Source organism: Dromaius novaehollandiae, chromosome 1 (genome assembly GCF_036370855.1).
Source record: "Dromaius novaehollandiae isolate bDroNov1 chromosome 1, bDroNov1.hap1, whole genome shotgun sequence".
In the NCBI taxonomy this organism is placed as follows: domain Eukaryota; kingdom Metazoa; phylum Chordata; class Aves; order Casuariiformes; family Dromaiidae; genus Dromaius; species Dromaius novaehollandiae.
In genome coordinates, this window is record NC_088098.1 from 18561937 (window position 1) to 18586791 (window position 24855).

General features: G+C 40.3%; 1 protein-coding gene across 2 annotated transcripts; it reads left to right on the plus strand.

Annotated features, from left to right (window-relative positions):
- The first annotated feature begins 1073 nt into the window (after positions 1–1073).
- Positions 1074–24855, plus strand: PANX2 (pannexin 2). 2 transcript variants are annotated; one of them, XM_026113068.2, is made up of 4 exons: positions 1074–1601; positions 2143–2443; positions 19632–21083; positions 23010–24855. In XM_026113068.2, exons 2-4 carry the CDS (start codon positions 2218–2220, stop codon positions 23366–23368), a joined length of 2037 nt encoding a protein of 678 aa, XP_025968853.1. In that variant the 5' UTR covers positions 1074–1601; positions 2143–2217; the 3' UTR covers positions 23369–24855. The 2 variants fall into 2 exon arrangements, with proteins under 2 accessions (XP_025968853.1, XP_064362400.1); XM_064506330.1 differs by lacking the exon at positions 1074–1601 and having other exon boundaries at positions 2361–2443; positions 19579–21083.

The window sequence follows — 24855 nt, forward strand, 5'->3', positions numbered from 1 at the left end:
ACAGCTCTGTGTCTACTCTGGGCTTCTTCATCAGGGCTCTTGTCAGCAGGACATCCCTCTTGCCTTGCTCATTACATCCCTGTCTGGATGGAAGCACCCCTGCAGGGCAGTATGATTTGAAGTATGCACGCAACAGTTAAACTTGAATAACAAGCAGGATCATAGTATTTTTCACAGTGACTAGGGAAAGGGAGATTTCAAGGCAAAGATGAAAATCTCCGCCTTAGTCATGTTGCGTTGCAGAAGACAACCAAAGACCTTTGAGAAAAATGCCAGAGATATTTGTTTAGGAGTATCTCCGGTTTTCATCTAAGTACTGCTAAATATAGAGTCTATAAACAACTTGACAATAAGGAACTTGGACCTGGAGTTTCTGTCTGACTGCCATCGCTGCTGGCTATGATGCAGCATGCATGTCCTTTGATGCACTGTGGTCTAGCTTTTGCTGAGGGCAAGAATACATACTCTGCTGAGCCTATTCCAGAGACAGTGAGGTCAGGCTCTGTGAAGATACAGGTCTGACTCCCTTTAGGCCGAGACAAGCTGAGAGCTGTCCTCCTGATTTCTAGACAAGCTCTCTAACCCTCAGGCTGTTAAATCAGGCATAACTAACCCTACATAAGCTTTAAAAAGCAAGCAGCTGTAAAGGTTTCTGATAGGAACACCTAATCCCCATAGGATCCACCACTTCTCCCTTCAGAGAACAGTGTGCTCAGCTGAAGGTCTCTGCTCACCCCCGACCACCACCCCACTCAGCTTAGCCACCGCGCTGTGAGAGACTCTCCATATCCGGGCCTGGGCTCCCCTGCGTGCACAACGCGGCAGCCCGGGTAGCGAGCCGGGAGCCCCGGGCTTCTCCTGCCGGGGTCACCGCCCGCCCCTCCCCGGCTCCTCCAGGCACCCGCAGAGCCCCCTCTCCTCCCCTCCCCCAGCCATACCCCCGTCCCTCCGCCTCCTTGCCCGCCGCAGCACCTCTCTCCTCAGAGACCCACGAAGGCCGCCGTGACACACCCCCCCACGCCGAGGCCGCCGGCCCCCGCCACGGCCCGGCGCCCCCGGAGCGGCGCCGGCGCATGCGCAGTGCGGCCGCGCGGCGGCTCCTGCGGGGACGCTGCTGCCGCCGCCGCCGCTTCCCGGGCCGCCGCCGCAACGTGTTGCGTGCCCCGCGCTGCAACCCCCTGTGTATCGTGCCTGCACTGCTGCCTCCGCCGCCCTGCCGCTTCCAGCCGAGCCGGCTTCAGATGTTCTCTCTAAAACCTTAAAGGACCTCTGCGTTCAGGCAGTTCATTCCGGTGCTGCTCTCGCCTCCTCCTCCCCGCGGCTGCTGCTGCCAGCCCCTTCTTGAATTGCTCTGCACGTTACTGCTGCTTGGTGCAGACAGACATTTCCATGCAAGCGCCAGCCACCCGCTGCAATAACAAGCATCAATACATCATTCGCCTCCCGCCCCGAACCCGGAGCTATTTTATTACTTGGGGAGGTGCAGGGACCTTTTTCCGGCAGGGAGGTTCAGTGTAAGTTTTTTTGCAGCTTCCGCTGTTATTTACAAGTCATCGTTTTGCTCACCATCCCCTGGGAACCGAGGAAACCAAAGTTGCCAGGTAAATGCCCTCTTCCTTGTCTGCAGCGCTTTACCAGAGGCAGCTCCAGTTTGTCTTTATTGCATGGCTGTTTCACTCCTGTTATATAGCATGAATTATAAAGCGGAGGCTGCATTTAATTGCATAGCTGTCACTGGTTAATTCCTTACATTGTCCGCCTCTCATGACATTTCTTTGCAGAGCTCTTTAGAGGCTGCATTTTACTGCACAGCTGCCGCTACATTGCTCGGGCTGCATTTGCCCGCACGGTTTCCTGCTGCACTTCCCTGACTGCATTATTATTTCGGCCTGTTTGCACGGCTCTCCTGCGGGCTGCGGGGAGGCGGGGGAGGGATCGGAGCATGCCCTCGAAAGGCAGCTGTCGGCAGCCGAGCTGCGCGCAGCACCGTGCAGGATGTCGGGGATAACTGCAGTCTCCGCAGGGGCAACATCCCGGCGACCGAAAGATGGTGCCGCTGCCGCAGACAAGCCCGCCCGCACCTCCGCGGGCTCGCCGCCGGCCGCGGCCCTGCCGCTACTATTGTCGGTGTTGTCCCCGCAGGCCGGGCCGGCGGTGCCCGCAGCGAGCCGCCCACCCCGGGGAGGCCCGGCGGCCTGAGGCCGCCCGCCGCCGCTTATGCAACACATCATCGATAACCACCCCGACATGGCCACCGCGCTGCTGGCGGGCGAGAAGCTGAAGGAGCTCATCCTGCCGGGGCAGCAGGATGACAAGGCGGGCGCGCTGGCGGCTCTGCTCCTCCAGCTGAAGCTGGAGCTGCCATTCGACCGCGTGGTCACCATCGGCACTGTCCTCATCCCCATCCTGCTCGTCACCCTCGTCTTCACCAAGAACTTCGCTGGTAAGGGCAGCGGGCCGCCGCCAGGCCCGGCACGGCGGGACCGCCCTCAGCAGCCGCGGGCGGGCGGGCGGGGCGGTGACCACTCCCTAACGGCCGCCACCCCTGGGGCCGAGGGGGCGGTGCAGCCACGGGGGGGCCACGCCCTAACGGCCGCCACCCCTGGGGCCAAGGGGGCGGCTCCGATACAGGGGCCACGCCCTAACGGCCGACAGCGCTGAGCGGGCTGTGAGCGCCTTTCTTCACAGCGCCCTCTTTATGACGCGCACTCGGCCCCTTTTGCTCGGCGGGCAGCCCAGAGTCCCCGCAGGGAGGTCTGTGGAGCGGCAGCTGGCAGCCAGCATGAATGGCCCTATATTTATGTACTCGATGAGGTGGATTTTGGATGGATCCAGAGCTGAGCCACGGCTCATTTTAAGCATTTTTCCTAATGTTCATTCACAGCATGTGTGTTAACTAGCCTGCTAGGTAAAGGTGGATGCTTTTACATAGGCTGATTCAATGATTATGTACACGCACATACATACTTTGTCATATTGGGATAATGGAAATCACTGGTATTCGTCCTGGTCAAAGGCCTACGTATTGCATACAGGCTTTTTTACACTTAAAAAAGCCCAGTCTGACTGTCACAGCCAGTGTAGAGGCCTTCCAGGCTAGGAAGGAAATGTTAAGTCTTGATGAACTTCGAAGATGAGTGACCCGGTAAATTGTTAGGTCTGCTTTCAGGTCCTTAGCACAGAGTATGAACAGCGAGCAGTTTGTGAGGTATCAACCTGATGAATGGAGCTACTAGGTTGCGACTGCACTTGCTGAATTACCACCAGGAGACCTAAAGCTCTATACTGAATATCCCTGAGAAATTACTAGCATTTAAATATACAGGACTGACCTTGCAGTCTGTAGCCTATATGGTTAGTGGGAACTGGCAGTATCTAGTAAGAATTCTATCGGACTAAGCATATCAAAATCAGACTCTTGCTTTCCATGCTTTGGGATCAACTTCTAACACTTGCGTATCCTTGTTTTTGTTATGAGATATGATTAACCTACCTGGAGGAATATCTGCTTATGCATAGAGGCTTGGTGGAAATTTTTCTTAATTATTACTAAAACATTTTAAATATGTACCTCGTTTTTTAAACTTAACATTTATAGCTCAAGATCTTCAGCCACAGTTAGTAGTAAGAACTTTGTTTTGTGAATGGTCATCTGGAGATGACTTAAAGAGGGCAGATTTTCAGGGCATGCTGAGCTTGTTGAACCTCTGAAAGCTGTCTCCTTATAGTGACTGAAAGAATACAAAGTCACTTTTACGGATCTTCAGTGTAGAATGCAAAAGTGTTTGGCTCCCTCCTTTTGTTTGGTTTGTAGAGAAGTAAACTGTAATAAGAAGGCAATCCATTAGAAGGTCATGAGGGTGCATGCTTCTGTATGTGCCCTCACACTGTATGAGATTTGCAGGTTTGATTCTCTAATGAAAACCTTGGGCACAAGAAAGGGCACCCCTTCATGTATCTGCCTTTCCATAGTGTGGATTTCCTAACAGAAATGCTTTCAGGTCTCACTGTTTGTGTAGACAGCAGTAACACGCTCCATGTGAACAAATCCTCAGAGAGCAGGTTGTGGAAGAAACCACAGGTCTGAGACTGAGTTTAGAATACATGTCCCTCTGCAAGTCTCAACTATGGCCCACACTAGTATATGCAAGTCTACTGATTTTACTCACTACTTGCATCTGCCCGTATTTCTGCAATTGGGTTTATTTTATGCTGTGGAATGCTGCTGTCTAGGATAACGATTGTGATCTTAAATGTTCCAAATTTGTTTTTCAGAAATACCAAAAGCAGAATCTTTTAAGCCTAGTCACAGACTTTGTATGCTAATTTGACCCTAGAATTTTGGAGCAGTAACCTATGATGTCCTGACAGGACAAAGCTTTAAAGCTTTTGGAAATCTGCTATTGGAAAACTGTAGGACAACATTCTTCTCTCACGTGATGTTATGTGGATAATCTACAGTTAGAAAATAAATATGACAAAAAGGGAAAAAAGATATTCTACAAGAGAAAAATGGAGTGGACAAGAGAATGTAATACAAACACTGTAAGGGATTGATGAAACTATGCAGATTCCTTTTTGAGGTGAAGTCAAAGAGCCCAGGATTAGGGAATTCAGTCCTGCTTCCACTGAGTTCAAGAGCAAAACTCCTACTAATTTTAACGTGACCTGAATCAGGTCATAATTTCTCTGTTACCAAGATAATACTTACTCAGACTAATTTGCTAAGCTAAGCTTGTCCAGAGACACTGTTAAGTATAGTAATAACAACAATCCTGCTGAATACATGCTTATTCTTGATCTGCAGTTGTGTTGTGTTTCACCTATGCATTGCCACTAATCGTTAAAGAATCTAATTTTGTTTTCTTGCTTTGGATACAGCTCCCTCTGTGCAACTTAAGTAATACGTATGAAAAGTGTGAACTTTGCTGGCAAAATTGAGTGCTTTTCCTACTGCTCCTTTGGTTGTGAATACCCTAGTAGCTTCCCAATTGTGTGTGTGCAATCGGTTATTGCTTCAGAATAGAAAATAAAAACTGATGCTTATTTTATTCTTATTTCTATTAATGATAGTCAGTGCAAGCCATTTAAGCCACTGGCATGCCACTAAACTGAAAACAATACCCCTTTCTGGATTCTGTCCCATCTTATGTAAATTTTGTTGGTAAAGCTCTTAGAATAATGTGTGTGCATTCAAGACCATTAATGTAGTGATCAAAAAGCAGTGGTTTCTCACAAAAGCTTTTGGTTAGCATCAAGAGTCTGCATGATTAGTGTGTAGAGGACAAAACGCCCTCTATACTTCTAATCTACCTTGGAGTTTATGTAGTAAGATCAAGCTGGGTGTAAAGAGTAGTCACAATCACCTGTCCAATGCCGTAGAACAAGTGTAGTAAAATGTGCTTGACTGAGCAGCTTGAGTGTCTTGTACTGGTAGTGTGCAGAAGGAACCCTATCACAGCAAGCCTGGGTATCCCAATGCAACGCTAAGCCTTCTGGCCTGGAGACTATTATGAAACATGTATGAAAGCACAGTTCAGTCTCAGAACACAAGAAAAAGAAGGAATGTGTTATGGTAGACATATTTATTTAAAAGATGATAATCCATTACCAGTCATAAAGGTTATTATGTCTACTGTATACTGTATACTATTGTATACTATAGTTCCCCTGTGGGTGAAAATAAAGTTAATTACATTGTTTTAATTTTGTGGGCTAAGTGCTTGTTTAGGTTAACACGTTTGCTATTCATATAAGTGATTTGTTTGTGCTTGTATTTGAGTGTTCTGATCTTTACATCAGTTTTGAGAAATTAAACCATGATTTTTTTGTTTGAATGGTTTTAGTAGCCAGATAAAAGAATCTGTAACATAATCAAAAGTTTATCAAGAGCTGAAGTCTTCTTTCCAAACTTCACTACTAGATGACAGTGCATTGGGGGTGAAATTCATCTCTCTGCAGAGAGAAAGTGTAAATCATGTACATCACTTGCTCCTAAGAGGGAAATTCAGGCTGCATAGGGGTCAGTAAGAGTTTTGCTATTGATTTCATTGGGGCCAGAATTTAACTCTAATGGCTGAAGTGAGGTTCTTTCTTACATAGGCCCTTCTGCAAAGGAATGAATACTGCCTTTCTTTGCACCTGTAGACTTGCTTTCATAAGAGAAAGTCCATCAGCTAACCTCTTACACTACCATTACTGAGTGTCCCAATTCTCTTTTAATGTTTTTCTAGCAAATCAGTGTGATCCCTTGAATTAAAGCTCCCAGAATGATAATTAAAATATATCAATGTGCCATATTTATACTGGGCATAAGATATTCATAGGATCATTTGAGAACAGTAGTTAGCTTCCTCACACAGAGAAAGTCTATATCCCAAAGGAGCACCCACAAGAGAAGAATGTATGTTACCTCCCTTTCTAAAACTCACCACCCCAACCTCCTGGACAGCCTTCCTACAAAACTAGGACATCTTGTCTTTAAGGGCCAATGTATGTTGGCCTTTACTTTAATGAGGAAAGGTTTGGACACATGCTTCTCTGACTCAGTGGATGGATCTGTATTTAAATGGAATCAATTTTCCAAAATCACAGGGCTCCAAGTGCTAATTCGAAGGATGCCTACAACAGCCAGTATAGGCTCAAAGAAACCTCTCCAGTAGGAATGTCCTTGTTGGGAATAACAATGTGCATAGATGGTAGGCCCAAGGGAATTTACTTGGTTTTGTGATGTTTTCTTTCAGAAATTACTACTTTAAAGTTAAGGATAACATTTTTTTTAATATGAATACCAAAATGTAGATATTTGGACCCTTTCAAATGTTTGAATTTCTGTCAGAACAGTTGCATGATCCTAGTCATACCGTATATAATTTTAAACATCTGCCGGCAGCACTCATGCAAATTCATATGCGGTCCTTTTAAAAGGCCCATGCTTGCGTCTGACTCCTTAAAGGCTTGATTTGTCATATCTGAAGCTTTTACATACAGAAGCCTTGTTGTACCTAGGTGCTTTGAATGGTTATTTATACCTATGCAAATCAAGAGTAAAATCAAGATTAAAATACAACCAGTAATATATCAATAGAGAGTTTTGATTTTGTATTGTCACTTTTGTTCTTACATTTTAGCTGGATTGGAGCCTGCTGGATTGTTTTCTTTCATGTGATAACAGATTTGGGGTGGGCTTTTTTCTTTTCCAATATCATTTAAAAGAAATTATTTTAAGTGTTTTTTTGCTAAAGCAGACTTGTTCCATATTAAGTTAATATTTACTGAGAAATGATAAAATACCAAACTTTAATTAATGTTAGCAGTTGAGGCTCTAAGATTGTAGTTCCAGTTCCAGATTGTAATTCCAGGCTCTAAGATGTAGTTCCAGTCCAGCTGTAGTCTGTTGCAGTGTTCAGCAATTGTTCTTAGATTTGTTGTTACAGTATCTTCTATCAAGAGATGGTCCTGTTGGGGAAGTTTGGATCTAGATCAGAAGAAACAGATATTTTAACATACAGCATATCCATTTTCACTTCCTTTCTAAAAGGCCTAGGATGCAGAATATGAGACTGTAACATTCCTTCTTAGTTTGAAGTGGATCTGTTTTGTGTCCCATGTTTTTATTCATCCTTTCATCTGCTCTGCCCATTTTTTACCATGGAACCAGCAAACCAAACCGCAGCCTCGAGTAGGACATTGTTGGGTATTTAATGCTTGTCTTCATCAGCAAGTGCTGCTTTCTGTCCTCTGTGACCAGCAACAATGCTACTGACAGCAAGTGGCAGCCTTTTATAGTGAAACTTCTTGTGGCGTTTGCTGAAATTCCAAGAGACTGTTCTACAACCCACTAGAGTAAGAGATACTTAGCCCTCACTATGAGCTGCTTAGTCTGTTTGCATCATTTAATATTTTTACTAAGTGTTTTAAATATTATTGCTCAGTGTTGTCCTGCATTCAGAAACAGCAGTATCAGTGATGTCTGTGGGAGGTTTTCTGCATAAGGGACCAAAGAGGTGGGCCCCAAAGGAGAACATGTTTTGATCTTCACAGGACTGAAGTATGTTGTTACCCAGACTTTCAAAAGCTTAGGGATTGATGTGACCAATTACAGGGATTGCTAACTCATACCCATCTTGTACAGTGCCTTGTGCTTGTGTTTGCTAGTCGCAGTGAATTGTTCTTTCTATATTGTAGTCATGTTTGCTTTTCCCTCAGAAGTTGTTAAATACCAATACTTCATTAAAGTAGAGCAAAACAGTCAAGATTTTATACTTTAATCCAAAGCCAAGCTTTGACATAGGTTTTCTTGCTACGTTTTTAAAACAGTTCCTGCAAAATAACAAAAAGTTGCTCATAAATACTGTATTTCTATGTCTCTTAGCAGTTACGTAGCTCAGCCCTCTACACTCTTCTGCTAGAAAAGTCTCATGAGGAAGTAATGGAAGGAGACAGTAAGTTGAATGACTGATGAGTCAGTTCAAGTTTTATGTTTTATTTCCTGATTTGTAATCATTGTGCATAAGCAGTGCTTATTTCACTGTGTAGTACAGTATATACGTGCATTCAGTGTCTTTTTATGCATTTCATCCTACAGTATATTTAAAGCAGTACATGTTGAGGATTTCTTTATTATAAAATGGGGTTTTATTTTGTATTTCTGGTTACATTTTTTCTAATTCATGTTTCTGTTTCAAGTTGTAGGCAGCAGATTTACATATGCTCACTTATGTGACTTGCCTGTTAGATGGCTTTTGAGCTTATTTTCCATTTTTTCTTTCTAACTGCACTTTAAGCAGCGTATAGTAGGAAAGTGAAGATGACATTTTTCCAGATGACTATTGTTAGTGGTAAGAGTACAGGGCCAGATTCTGTTATATTATATAAGGATAGAGTTAGGTGCAGAAATTGGTTCTGAGGCAATATTACCTGTGATATGAGAATTTAAGGAGTCTCTCAGTATTACATGTGTTTAAAAGGACTGAAATTATACAAGCAGCATCAGACTGCTGATGGAATTTTGCCCAGAGAGTAAGGAGTTACACACACACACACACACACACACACACAGGCTAGTTAAAGACTTGCAGTTATCCAGCTGAGTGTTAAAAGAAAGGTAATTTTGAGGAAATGCGTGAACCTCACATCTGAAATAATTCCACTGTAATTTCTAGCAGCCACAGACATTTTCTTTCTTGAGTTCCATTTTTCAAAAGCTGCATTGATACATATACGTCATCTTCTTTTCATATGTACTTTGGTGACCCTGCCTGCACAATTAACACGTATTTTCAAATAACTTAGTTTGAATAGATGTTCAAAAAAATTGTTGTTTAAATGCTGCTTAATTCATTCATGTTAGTCGAAAGGAAATCTTGTGTAGTAAGTTTGAGACTTTTTTCAAAGCCATCCAGAAGGATTTTGAGGCCTTTTTGTCACTAAACTAGAGAGAAATTATGCATCCTTGTTCTAGAAGAAACCTCAGCTTGTATTGTTTCTTAGAGCTGTGAAACACTTCAAGAAGAATCAATATCATCATGGAGTTCCTTGGGTTTTGTCAGCATTAAAAATGACTGCAGTGAGCACTTTCAGTAGGTATACACATTTAATTAAAAAACTAGGTTATTTCACAGTAGACTGGCATGATTCTTGTAGCGGTTCCCTTTGTTTCACTTAATGGTGGTAGGATTTATTGTAAGAAAAATGCTGAAATGAATGCAGATATTTCCATCATAATGGATTTTGTCCTAGTCCTGTATTATACTCTTGCATTAGAACTGGGAAATAGAAAATTCATTATGATAGCAAGGTTTGGGGGTTGCTTTGGTTTTGACTGGCACCGTGCCTATCATACAGACTCTTAAGAAGTTGACAACAGCAGCAGTGTAGCCAGATGTTGAGATATGTGATGCATTTTTGCAGCTTGGAGTTCAGTGACTATTTCTGGAGCATTTTAGTTATATGCTTAAGTAATTATTTTTGCATTTTGGACTTGAGGTACCTTGTCTTCTGCAGGATACGTGGAAGAACCAGTTTTCCAAAGAACAGTAGACCAGCCATCTCTGATTCAAAATTACTATGCTGTTAAAATAACAGCATACTTAATGAGCTAATTATTTGCATTTTTCTTCTTTTTTAATATGAAGCTTTTGGGGTACTATATTTATGCCAAGAGGTATTTAACACAAACCATCTTTATCATTTCTAATCATTAAATAACAATAATGCAGTAGAATAAACCTGCTTTGGCCGGGGTTTGTATTTTGCACTTGACCCTTGGATTAAGAAGCCACACTTGTCTATGTATCATTAGTTTCACTGAATTTTCATAATTCATTTCACTTTGGCACTTACATGCTTTTGCAGTTTGTTTTAGGTGTTACTCTGGTCTGCATTATCATACTATCTGAATACCTGTGTAGTTACTTTGAGGTTCCATTACTGGAGGGGAATTTTTGAATTGCCCCAAAATATTATTTTGATCTTTTGATGACATTAAAACATTTATTTTCCTACAAGATTGCTTTTACCCTTATAAAGAAGATCTGGGTATCACCAAGATTCCACTTACCTCCTCTTATTAGAACTATTAATTGTAGAAGTAATTATTATGCAGATCTCTTTTGTAGGGCTACCTGCATAACTGAATTTCACTCATTAGATTTTGAAGATGCATTCTTTTAAATTCAGATCTAACCTTCCCTTTAATCTTAACATAATACAAAGCAATGTTACATTACAGAAACATACCCCAAGGCACCAATATAAGCAATGTCATTTCCTTCCAGGTGTTTTCTGTTTTCTCACAGAGCTCTGTTTAACAAAGGAAGAAATGCTTGTAACGAGATTCAACAATACAGTCACTATAAATAAACTCTCTTTCCAGTGATGTTACCACCATATTGCATGGCCATCACGCAATGGATGTTAGCTTATTATTGAGGAAACATTCCTCTATAGGAGCAGCCTAAGGGATGTCATTTGGGTGTTTCTGCACCTTCTGCATAACAGTTGCCATTTCTGAAATAATATTCTCCAATAGACTTCGACATAATCAACTAAGTAGGAGTAGGTATCTTTCTTTCCTGAATTAGGCTGGCAGGCACTTCAGCATACCAGCTAATTTTAAAAGAACTAATGTCTGTTACATACAATGAATATAGTCCTATAAATTTATGTATCTGTTAGGAAAGTGCATTACTAATTTAGTGACTCTGCAGATCCAAAATACATGCAGTTCATGCAGCAGTCCTGCAAGGGAAAAACCCCAAATTGTAAATATGGGGACATCTACTGCTGCCCTTACATTGCAATTACCCATGTGGGTAACCAGTTACCTATCAGTCATTGAAACGGCTTATCTACATTTCATCCATTATGACTAAGCCTTATTGAATATTGGCCATTAAAACTTATGAGCAGCAGTGGTTTCCTGTTTCATTTTTTAGGGACTTTCTTTTTAAGATTTTTTTCTTAAACAGGACAAGTGGTTTCAGAAAGTGAGCAAAAAAGGCTATACCTTACCTTGTTGATCATGGAGAAATTTGTACCTTAGGAGGACTTCATGGGCATGGAACCTATATTCAGATTTGGAAAGCATATTCCCTAACAAAGGTAAAGGTATTGTCTTTTTATTTTGATAAAAGTAATAATAATTAGATTGCTAACTTAAGGCTTAGCTCTGTGAATGCTTTATTTTCTTACTCATGTGGGTAAACTCAGTGAGTTAAATAGGACTGTGTGACTACAGCTGATATACACAAGTAATTTCAGGAATCCATCCTCATGCTGTACTAATATTCTAACTTTTCAATACCCTTTAATTAAAGTAGTTCAAATAAACCCGTTAAATTAAGGGAGTTTTTCCTTTGGCTTTGAGCTAATTTGGATATTAGTGAACACTTGTTAAAATCACACCCAAAGGAGAAAGTTGCATATTTTTATGGAAGTTTCTGGCTGGGATGGAAAATCTGGTTACTGTTTAGATAACATTACACTTCTTAGACTACATTTTCAACCTTAATAACATGAATGTTTTTGTTCTGTTTTTCCAGAGACAAGAGGATCCAGGATGTTCTTCTTTTCCCTTCAAAAATACTGAAAAATACTAAATAAATTACATCTGTTTCTCAAAATAAACACTTTTTGCTACCTGCTTTCTTGTGCATTCTTTTTAGTACCCAAGGTGAATGAAATATGTATGTCTGATTGCCTGCACATATGTGACACAATGTAGGGAAGGGCAGTATGATAGGACTGTTCTTGTCAAATACTGTCACTTACTGCTGAATTCAGAGAGCTTCTCATTTATCTTGGCTATTAGAAAGTTGTCTCAAGAGTCAAACACTGCATTTCAGTTTTAGCCACTGCATATATGTACACCCAAATAAAAGAAAGTGTCTTTGTTGTAGTGCCCCACATTTAAGGGAATTACACTTCTTTACTATTGCCCAGTGAGGGTTCTTATGATCTTATAGGAGGCTGAATTCCTGTTTCTTTCTGACTGCACTCATTGCTCAACACTAGCAAGTTTAGTAGAAGTATTTACATACACACGTACTGTCGACTTGTTGCTCTAGTCCAACTGCCTGCTGTAGGTGCCAAACTTTGGCGCTGCCACACCCAAGTACTAGGCATCCGATCAGCAGGGAAGTTCAGATATCCTAAGTGCTGAATTTCTCCTTACGGTCAGTGGAGAGGACCTTCTAAAGAATACTTTAGAGGACTTGACTGAAGTGCTAGCTTTTCTTCATGGGCAGCTTGAGCACCTTCATGAGGATGATTTAGTAGTGCTGCTCAGGAGGGCAGAAAGCCGAATGGTGGGAAGCACTAGACTCAGGATGAATCTGTGTAGGCACTTAACTGAGGTCTCTAGAGTCAGTATCTCTTCCCCAGTGGAGTTCCACATGAACCTGTCTGACAGAGTCAGGGCAAGAGGGTTAAAGCACTTGCTCACTAATTGGGAGATCTAGGAAGTCTGGCAGCCTCTTTTTCAGAACCTAACCTCCATCTCTACTGCCTGCACCTAGTCTAGTGCCATAGTGGTCAGGCTCTTTACTTCTGATCTTAAAGAACTATCTGCACAAGAGACATACTTACCTCTGTCTCGGTATAGTCTGCACAAGGATTTTTCACTTTTTCATTTTTCAAGTATTTTTTCTGAAAGCTGAGTTCCTTTTTTCTTTTCTTTTTTCTGTTTGCTGTTAGAAAATAGTTCTATTACTCCTACACTATTGAATCATTGCTGAAGAGTACTGAGTTCATGTAATTTAGCCAGAAGATTAATGAGGTGTGCTTTCTTTTTCCAGGGTAAATTCTAAAAGCTGGCGGTCACAGGAGTCATACACAATTCATTATTATGGTTTATAGTTTGCTTTTGGTGAATGTACTTTATTTCATTGGGAATATGGTGGGTGTTAATGGTTATTTGCCCTTTTACATAGGCCATTGTATATTACTAATATAATCTTTTTTTTGCTTTTCAAGGTCTACTGAAAGCCTTTTAAATATATTTTACATATTTATTTAAATAACTTTTGACTACTGCTTGTAATAATATTTTAGAAGCTTGAAATTGAACCCCCTACAGCACCAGTCCTTCAAAGAGAAATGCACATGCTTAATTTTATGCACTGTGAGTAATCCCATTGGCTTCAAAGGAACTGCCCAGTGTATAAAGTCACTTAAGTCTTTCAGGAACAGGGCCTGATTGTTTACCTTATTGAATACTAAGAGGTTGATGTTGTTATATTCTGTTTAAAAGGGCATATGAATGTTTGTGCTAGATGAAATTCACTCTCTTTTCCAGGAAGGCCTGTAAAAACTGAACTTTGCAAAGATGGAGTAAAGGAGAAGGATACACATCTACCAGCTAGACCAGGTCTTGGCAGTGTCTTCTCAATGTACTGTACAAGTTCACTTTTGCTAGGTTAATTTTTTTATATATAGGCAAATACACACACACGCACGTGCGCACACACACACACACACACAGCCTCCTTGGTGGACTGTGCTGTTGATACCTCTTCTTTCAGATGAGATGTAATACTGGGACCTGAACTCCAGCCGTTTATATTGCAATGCTAGCCTTCTAGCTAAATTTTACCTAAAGTGTTCCTAATGTCACTGGCCATTGCATTCATTCTTAGAAATGGCCACTTCTCAGAAGTGAAAGTGACTCCTGCATGAATCCTTGCCAGATGTGACCTAAAAAGAAAATTCAGGACAGTCAAGCACTGGGAAAGGTTGCCCAGAGAGTTTGTGCAGTCGCAATCTGGAAGTTTTCAGACTGGACAAAGCCCTGACAAACCTGATCAGAACTTGGTGTTCACCCTGCTTTGAGCAGAAGGTGGGACCCAAGGTTCCCTCCACCCTGAATGATTATGTGATTCTGCATTGGGGTATAACTTGATGCAGTGGTCTAGAACAGCAGTTATCAGATTTTTCCATTGTTAATTCCATTTCCAGATCTGAGATTGATTTTTGCAGTTAAACTTTCACAGGGGTTCCAGCCCCAAACCTCAGCACCACAGCCCCTCGTTCTGCTAAGGTGTATGGAGGTTGGAGACTCAGTGGAAGAAGGTGACTGACCTTGGAATGGGAACAGAGAGTAGGCAAGGGAGCATATACCTGCTGAAAGCCCACAAACATTTCCCAGAGCCTCTACTAAAAGTCAGCAGATTGGGCAGCTCCTAGCTTCTCTAATGCACCTTCAGTCCTTCCACCCATACTGTGTGTTTAGATTCTTTCCAGGCCAGAGTTTTAGAGCACAGCCCCTTCGTTCACCTTACCTCAGCTATCTTCTCCCAACCATGTCCTCTGTTCATTCCCATTAAGTGTGCCCTTTGTGCCACAATATTTCTTGCAAGTGATTTTTTTCCACTTAAATACTTCTTAAATTGATGGGATGAGATGGCACAGAATGTATTCTGGTAGAGCATGTGAGAAAGCTTAGCTGGCACAGGATTTTAACTTTTTAAGTGACGTAACACAATTATATTATACAACTGACTAAATAATTCAGATTTGACTATTTAATCTTGTTTGTGTGTCCCAAAAAATTGGGTGAGATCTCCTCCATACTTTATTCATGAGACTAGTGTTGAGGACTTCTAGAAGTTACCTATGTGCACAGTGAGCAGGATAAAATGTATTCATGTATAATGGTTGAAAACATCTGATGTAGTGCTGTCGTGATGGGCTAATGGTATCTAAAAAGGCAGGCTAAGCTTCCTGGTATGCATCTTTATACCCAAGTCAGTATCAGATAACGTATAATATACTTTAAAATATATTAATATCAAGGATTTTTTTCCCAATTAAGGAGTTATATTTGCACAGCATTAGCACAGACTTACTTAATCTCTTAAAAATTGTTCACATGGAACATTCCTAGGAATGACAGTGACTATAGGTAGGTATTACTAAAGGCAGAATTTGGCCTTAAGCATTACAAGTGATTTTCTCCTGAACAATTGTGTTGAGCTTGATATGTTGGCATGTAGTAAGTGCATTTGTGTAGGCAGACCTAAGGGCGGACTTTCAGACTTTGAACCTAATGAGATTTTACTCTGAACATCAGCACTGATAATCTTGCAGTAGGCCATTACATTTAAAACAGAAATGTTTGGCTCCTTAGCATTCCAGCCCCCAATAAGAATGGCAGGTTAGTTAGTTAGGCAATATCTTGTTATTTTCTGTCTGGGATGCAGATATACGCATGCACAAATCACAGATACATCTATGCCCTGAACCCTCTTTTCATTATGGTTTGGAACTAGCAAAAGATTACTTTGGAAATGATGACTTTACTGTCCATTTTGCTGTAGGAATTTCTGTCTGGGCTCACAAGAATGTAGCCGTCAAGGAGAGTGGCGGGATGGATGATACTTATGTGCACTCAGAAGGAGACTAAACCCCTCAGCCGTAATAATGTCCCCTAAGCTTTGCAAAAACTTTCCTTACAGCATCTTGCTCTACTGTCTTTTCCTATGCAGCTGAATAATTCTGCTGTATGCAGTTAATCTGCCAGTCTTGCATGGGGTATAGCTGCATTTCATGATGGCTGGAGTGATTATATGAAAAAGAAAGTTCTCAAATTGCTTTTAGGATTTTCAGGGTCAAATATGAGTACTCGTAGAAATGTTCTATATTCATGAACATAAAGTTAAAAGCAAATAATTTTTTGTATTGCATCATCCAGCATCAAAACTACAATTGTTAACACTCTTATGTTACATATCTATCAACAAAGATGTTACTTACCTATAGAGAACATTGTGAAAGAAAAAAATACATCTGCTGTGCCTTTTTAAAACTGAATGTGGGTTAAGTAGGGCCCTTACCTAAGTGAGAGCTGTATGTGTGAGAACGACTTAAGAATTACTCCCCTGTCCTCATCAGATCTTCATGTTGAGATCCAGCTATAAGTTACTGCTGTCTTTCATAACAAACAAGATTAATTATTGACACAGTGCTTTTCCTTTTCATTTTTTCCTGACTGACACAGATTGCAGCAGAGGAGAAACAGCTTCATACCCTACTATGATAGGATTACACACCTTCATGATGTTAAATGCTTGGTTAAATGCATGGTAAAATGCTGCCATCACCTAAGAAGGAATATTCTCAAAAACTCAATGTTTTAAGTGGCAGTTTAAACTAGGTTTAAACTTTAAACTAGGTTTAAGTGGCAGTCTGGCTTGACAGCCTGTGTAGTCAATGAAGAGAGAGAGGCAACAGCTAAACTGGGCTCTTTCTTTCAATCATTTACTGGAAGGGCCTTCCTTTCCTCTTCACTGTCTAGGGGGTTGTCTAGATAAATGACCTTCCCAAGGCTGATGCTGTTTTGTGAGTCATGTCTTGTGCTGAGAAGGTTGAGCTACACTCACCTCTGAAGTAACTTTACCAAAATCAGTGACGTTAACTGACAGCGAGTTTGCCTCAAACATTTTAGAAAATATTGTTTAAATAAAATTGCCTTGTAACTCTGCCCCCATCTCAGTCAGTTCCACTGGCTTCACTGTGGATAGATTTTCATCTGAAGGATTTTAGGATTTACATGGCTCATAAAGAGAATCATCCAAGTAAATAAATATGCAAAGAAAATGCTAGGCTAGCATCAGAAAATAACAAAACATTGAATAAGAATGGGACACCATGCTTATCCATCCCAATAAATTACAGATTTCTCACAACTTAACAGGCAGTGGGAAGAGCTAACAAAAACACTTAACAGAGGAAAAGCAAACAAATTGCTGTAAAATGGCATTTGCTTTCTTTACTGGGTGGACAACCGCATTTTTGAAGTAGCCTCTAATTAACCTGTTCAGTCCAAACCAGAGCGGTGTTTTTCACAGAAGCAGTGGAAAGGAACAGAGTGCAGAGTTAGTCTCTAAGTGATCTGTCCAGCATAAATATAAATGTTAAGTTAAAATATTTTAATTTCTTTCCTTTGTTTATTTATGAGTTAAAGAATATTTTGATTGTTGCTATATATTTAAAATTTTTGCAGAAGTCACCTTAGCTTTTCAGGCCTCAGTGAAGAGAACTGATCAGCAACTGATACGTGAATCCAAAAATAATCCATATGGATGATTTGTATGAACACTTACATGCAGTGTTCCCAAGTATTTCTGATGCTGAAATCTAGGAGAAATGAACCCATATATGCCACAGGAAACTTATTTTCATATCAGCAGGCTCCGGTAGGCATAAGAACACCAAATTCAAAATATTTCTGCTTATCAGAAACACTCCAAGCTTCTTTGCCTTTTTTTCTCCATGGGAACATTTTCACATAGGAATCTACCCTGTCTCCTGGAAACTGTAGAGTAGCTCTTTGACAGTAGGAGTTGAAATTTTTTGTATGCATCCCTTCATGGCCAGCAATGGGACAGTATGTAATTACTGAAGCCAACGAGTGTTTTTCTTGTAACAGATGGCTGTAAATATACAAAAATTTGAAGTAGTCTTCAAAAGTGATTTTAAAGAATTTATGGGGTTTACTTTACATCTTGTCTTGGATAGTATCATTTATTCTAACAACACTGTCCAAATTGGTTATATCTTTAGAAAAGAATCTTCATTGAATCACTCAAAAGGAAAAGCAACTTTTTTTGCAGACCTAGTGGTTCAGCACATAAGCAGATCAGGGAATATGTTTACACCTTAACATTTCACCAAAGCACTGGTAAATGCTTTGGTTTTGTTTGAATATGAGAAGTTGGTCCAGTAGGGAGTTCTCTATTATGCCAAAAGGATTAGGGATTTTATGCCTGTTTGTTAATTTTTAATATTTTAATTATTTTTATCAAATGACTTTTTATTATTTATCTTAATGATTTGTATTATTAAGAGAACAGTACCACCACTTTCTTCAATAAGCTGTTCTCAATCTGAATTGTAGACTGCATTCAGAACTGGAACAAGTTTGGTGTTCTTGAGCCATTTTAAATTCAAAAAGGAACATGCCTCTTCCTATGGATCTCATATTAGGAAAATTTTTAAAGGTATACCAGAACACTGTAAAATCTATCCCCTTTGTTCCAACTCCCATTAAGGTACAGTCTTCCTGTTTGGAAAGCATGTTTTGATAATAGTCACTGTTATTTGAGCAGTTAATACCACTCTAGCTTTCACAAGTTTTTCCATATTACGTTCATTTCTACTGCTGGAAAAATGTAATTACATAAGAACATCTATTGAGTCAAGACAAAAATCCTTTTAGCCCAATATCCTGTCTCTGATGGTAGCAAATAGCAAATGCTTAGGAAAGAGTATAAAGGAAGACAAAGACATGGTATTACTTCCTTTGATAAACCCTCCCACCTTACAGCAGCCTGTGGCTTAAAGACGTCCTGAGAGAAAAGTTGCATCACTATCTGTGTATTTAATAATCCTTGCTATGCTTTTCTTTCCATTATTTTGTCTGATCACTTTCTTGATGCATAATACTTTGTGACAGTGATTTCCATCATTTAATTGCACACTGTGTAAAAAACAGTTTCATATTTAAATGTAAAATTAAATATTCACAGTGATAAATACAGTTAACAGACCAGATTCTGCCTTGGTCTGCTGCACTTGAATATGAAAGTGTTATCTGGGATACAGTTGACTAAATGCATGTGTCTTTAAGTTGCAATTTTTTCTGCCTTATCCAATGACCAAACTTTGTTAGTAAGGATTAAACATATTGTCTGCAGCTATAGCTAACTATTTAGAAGAGCATTTAGCTGGGATGAGCCTTGAATTTCACTTAAATGAGCCTTTCAGTGTTTGCACATATTCTAACATAACATTCTCAGATATTTTATAGTGGATAAGAGTAGCAAGACTCTTAGCTTCCCAGAGTTAGGCTGCAGTTTCTTAGGATATTGTTCTAGGAGAGGTAGCTTACCAAAAATACATGATTTTCTCTAACATTTCTAGCTCAGGTTCATTATAAAACTTCCAGGTAATTAGTTTTGCCTTGAGGCAAAGGCAGTCGTATGCAGACTGAGCTGTCTAGTAGACATTGTGGGCTTAGTGGTCATGTAAAGATACAGTAAAATAAAATTGATGTAATTTGAAATGTTTATTTTCCAGAGCTCCTTTTGTAGATTAAATGCACAGCAGTGACTTTTCTCTCTGTTATACAGAGGAGCCAATATACTGTTATACACCACACAACTTCACCCGCGATCAAGCCTTGTATGCCAGAGGATATTGTTGGACAGAACTAAAAGATGCCTTGCCAGGAGTTGATGCCAGCCACTGGCCCTCCTTGTTTGAGCATAAGTTCCTACCTTATGCACTGCTGGCTTTTGCTGGGATAATGTACATTCCAGCTCTGGGCTGGGAATTTCTGGCCTCCACTCGACTCACTTCCGAGCTTAATTTTTTGCTTCAGGAGATTGACAATTGTTACCACCGTGCAGCTGAAGGGCGGGCACCAAAAATAGAGAAACAAATTCAGTCCAAAGGCCCAGGGATCACTGAGAGAGAGAAGAGAGAAATTATTGAGAATGCAGAAAAAGAAAAAAGCCCCGAACAAAACTTGTTTGAGAAATACCTGGAAAGAAGAGGACGAAGTAACTTTTTAGCTAAGCTTTATCTTGCAAGACATTTATTCATCATCTTTTTAAGCATCATACCAATTACATACTTATCCACCTACTATGCCACACAGAAGCAAAATGAATTTACGTGTGCGCTAGGAGAGCCTCCAGACAAAACAAGCAGCTCCAAGTTGCACATCAGAGTGAACTGTAAACTGCCATCTGTCCAGCTCCAACGGATTATTGCTGGCGTAGATATTGTTCTCCTCTGCTTTATGAACTTGATAATCCTAATCAATTTAATTCATCTCTTCATATTTCGCAAGTCCAACTTCATATTTGATAAACTAAACAAAGTTGGAATTAAGACCAAGAAACAGTGGCAGAAGTCCCAGTTTTGTGACATCAATATTTTGGCCATGTTTTGTAATGAAAATCGGGACCACATAAAATCATTAAACCGTCTGGATTTCATTACAAATGAAAGTGATCTGATGTACGACAATGTGGTACGCCAGCTGCTTGCAGCATTGGCCCAGTCCAATCATGACGCCACACCAACCATGCGTGATTCAGGGATCCAAACAATAGACCCAAGTGTTGATCCAGCAGACATTGATGCTAATGAGCAGCTCATCATTAAGAGACCAAGAAAGAAGATGAAATGGATCCCAACTACCAATCCACTTCCTCAGCCATTCAAGGAGCAGCTAGCCATTATGAAGGTTGAAAACCATAAACCTGAAAAACCTAAGCCTGTGCGGAGAAAAACAGCAACTGATAGCCTTATAGCTCCTCTGTTAGAGTCCACTGCGAAAACCTCACAGCAATCATCAGCCCATAAAACCGAGTCAAATGCCATCCCAAGTACAAGTACTGAAAAAAAACACACACGACACTTTTCCTTGGATGTTCATCCATATATACTTAGTAGTAAAAAACCCAAGCCAGAGATTCAAGCCATCCCCTCAATGCCTACATCAAAAAGCCAAGAGGGTGGGTTTTTAAACCAGGAAGAGAATGTCATAGTACACGTCACCTCCTCTCTCAAAGGTACAGTATTTCACTCCAGTACGACCTCCACAAGCCATAATTTGCATAGCGATCTGAACTCAAAGCTTATCTGAACTATTTGACCTACCTTACTAGATTTTGGAATAGCTAATAATACTAGGGCTTGTAGGCCTCAGAAGTAGTGGTTCTCTCTTTCCTTCTCTGTGTCTGAATACACTTTCTATAGAGTATAAGCAGTATTACAGGTAGATCTGTAGAAAACAGCCTCCCTTCTTTATGCAGGTAATTTTCCAGATGTAAACAAATTTTCACAATTATGAATGCGGTTGTGCTTTTGCTAAGGAAGTAAGGAGGGTCTGGCCTCCATGATACCCTTCCTGCTCTACCAGCACCTAGAGTATTTCAAATGTGCCTTAATTTCAAGCCATATACAAAAGGCCATGGTAGATCAAACCAGGAATCCCACTTGCCCCAATACTCTGACCAGCATTAGCCACTTCTTAGGAATGTGCAAGAAACTGCTAAAGACAGTTAAAGGTGCCTGTAATAAAATCCTCCTTAACTACTGGTTTTCAGGGATTGGCCTGTGTTTGTCACCTGAGGAATTAAAACTCAGATAATTTATATGGTTTTTCACCCAAGAGACATTTTAAATTGCCCTTTATCCTCTATATGGAGCAGAGAGTGGATGGTCTGAAATGTGGGTGCTGGTCTGGGATTCAGGAGTTCTGCTGTTCACTTCCTGTGTGGCCTCACAGGAGACACTCCTTCTGTGCCTCATTTCCCTGTGCGTGTCTTGGAAATCCTGTCCCTTTTCTACCTCAAAGGAGTGTTCCAAAAATATAAAAGATTGTGAGGTTCTGGGATGATGGGGCAAGCCATGTAAGCACTAAGAACAGCAAGAGATCAGAAGCTAAACTGATAGACAGATAGATATCTTCTTGTTTATTATTGTAAGCTACTGACATAAGAAAGAAGAACTATGCAGTTGAAGTTACAGAAAACTTTGTACATACTTAAAGCAATGGCTCTCATCTCATTACAAGCTAAGACCTCCCTCTGGGCCTCGACAGACTGACAGCTACCGTCACCCCACTGCCCAGCAAAGAAGTGATTTGAGGTATAGAAGTTTCTGTCACTTCCAAATCCTTATGCTCCCTTAGAGCCCTCCAACTCCCTGATGTGCATGTGAGCTATTCTACAGCATTCCTTATCCAGTCACCTGCTCTGATTTCAACTCCTCAAAACTACTGGGGTTTTCTGATCTAAATTACCTTGATCTAAATTAGTGCTTGAATATTTTACATTAAGAGCAAAAAATAATTACTGTAGTTTTGGGGCTCTGTTAAACTCCCCATTCCCATTAAAAATATTCAGCTTTGCTTTTGAGTTAGACCAACATTACAGTCCATCAGGTAAGGTAGAGCTCTAAATTCTGGAAAGAGACATCAATTAACTACAAATTGCTGAGTTCTTTCTAAAGACAAGTGGCTTACAATATGTAACCACTATTTTTTCCCATTGAAAATACCAGTTTTTTGTATTCCATCTTGTGGATTTCAGCATTCATATTGTTTGTCAAAACATTAAATCATAACGTTTATAAAACACCTGCCAGAACATAGAGGAGAAAAAAAAATACTTTTCAGTTGCTTTTTGTTCATGTTATGAAAATACCATTCATATAAGGAAGCATGAGCATGCATAAAAAGAGAGTGAGATTTACCAAACCTGTTTGTTGTTTGTCCTATTTCCCTGAGTTTACAATCCTGTTGTTATAAAACAGTCCTGTTGGATTTCTCAAAGGCCCCAAGAAAATTCATATTTTGAGTCTGTTCCTGCTCCCATTGAAATCAATGGCAAAACTGCCAATGACTTATTGGTTCAGGACACTATTCTGTGATGGATTGTAAAAGATGGTGAAAGACTACCCATCTTTTTACTGCCTTTTTTGTTTTCTTTTAGACACCCCTCATCCTGCAAAGGAGATCCTATACGCATCTGAGACATGCAGAACTGTGCCTCCTGCCGGAGCTTTTGTCACATGTAACCACAACCATATAGCCACAACCGCTGCTGCAAGTATGACTTTGAATCAAGTCAAGCCAGAACCAACACCTGCACTGAACTGCAACCTGACCCACCCGTTGCTGCACATCAATACACTGTACGAAGATCATGAGGAAGAAGTTTCAAACATAATAGACAATGGTATCCACTCACCCACTGACACAGGGGAAATCCTCTCCATCCCTACCCCAAAGCAGATAAGGTTGGCCACATTTGATGAACCAATGGCGATAGTGAGCTCTGTGGAGTACTGAAGACCAGGGCTGTCCAGCTGTGCCCTCATGGCCAGGCCCAAGACCGCTGAAGTGCGAACCATGGTTCCCCCAGCAATGCAATTCACTGCATGAGAGCATGGAGAATTTTGCATACAGACTATAGCTTTTGGTAATAATACCAAACAGTTTTCCAGGATCACATCATGAGCACGGTCAGTCATTTGCAAAATAGAATAAAGAAAATCTGGTGGACATAACCTACAACACCAAGACAACCCTTAGTTCTAACTATAAACTATAGCTTCCTGATTTACATGGGAATTAGCACAACTTCTGAACATTACATCTGATGGCATGCCACAATACTTTTAGTGAGCGTTTAAATCCTTTGTATTCAGAATCACTGATCAAAGTTGAAACAACATGAAGGTGAGGTGTATCTTCTGTTGTAATGGCAGCAGTTAAATAAGAGGTTTTTTCTAAGCAGAGGGGATTTTTTTTAATTCAACATTATGAAAAAGTTATATGCAAGCAAAATTTTTGTTTGTTTGTTTAGCTCACTACTGTTGGGCTTGATGGAGACTTAGCTTAAAGGGCCTTACTACCACCAGCATTTAAGTGCAAAAAGAATTGATATACATCAATCTCTTGCATTTATTAATGAGAATACCTGAGGTATGCCCTGCCCTTTAACAAGCTTATATGTTTGATGGAAGATGATGAAATGAAGAGTTTATTTTTTTAAATATATTTTACCATGGGAAAAAATTACTTTAATAACTTTTCAAATCAGCTGTTGCTTTTAACAAAATGGGTAGAAGAGAGTCATTGTAGCTGCTTATTTTTTCATAGTGAATTTATGAACCAGGTTAGAAACTTTCATGGGTGCTTCACTTATAAGAAAAATCTTACAAAAGTTGTTACAAAATACCTTACTAAATATGAAACCAGCAAAACTCTTCAAATAACACACAAAGAAGTCTATGAATTTAGGTCTGCAGACTTGGCTAGTCCCTGATCCAGCAAACACTTAAGGCCATGGATGTCACTGAATCAGCTCATATGTCTAAAGTTAAGCACATACTGAAATGGCTTTGCTGGATCCAGACTCTAGTGCAGGCAGACAATAATCCTGCAGTATGTGCTATCACTCTGATTCAGTATTTGCCTTCCTTGGCTCAAAGCACATCTTCATGCCCATCTTCCTATAACTTCAATATTTGTGATTTAATAGAAAACTCTAGTTTAAATAAAACATCTATTAAAAGTGTATCATGCAATAACCATTCTCAGCAAAATTATAGTGAAACAAAAAGTGATTGTGTTAAAATAATATTCCTAGCTGCATTCAAAATTATGGACTATGTGTGTTTGCTTCAAAATTATGTATAATGGTAGAAAAAATATGCAGCACAAATATGGGACTGAAATCTTGAATTTATTTTTAATTTATTACCTCAGACATGGATATATGATACCAGTATTTAATGAAAATAGCACTGAAAATAAATACATATTATTCCGAA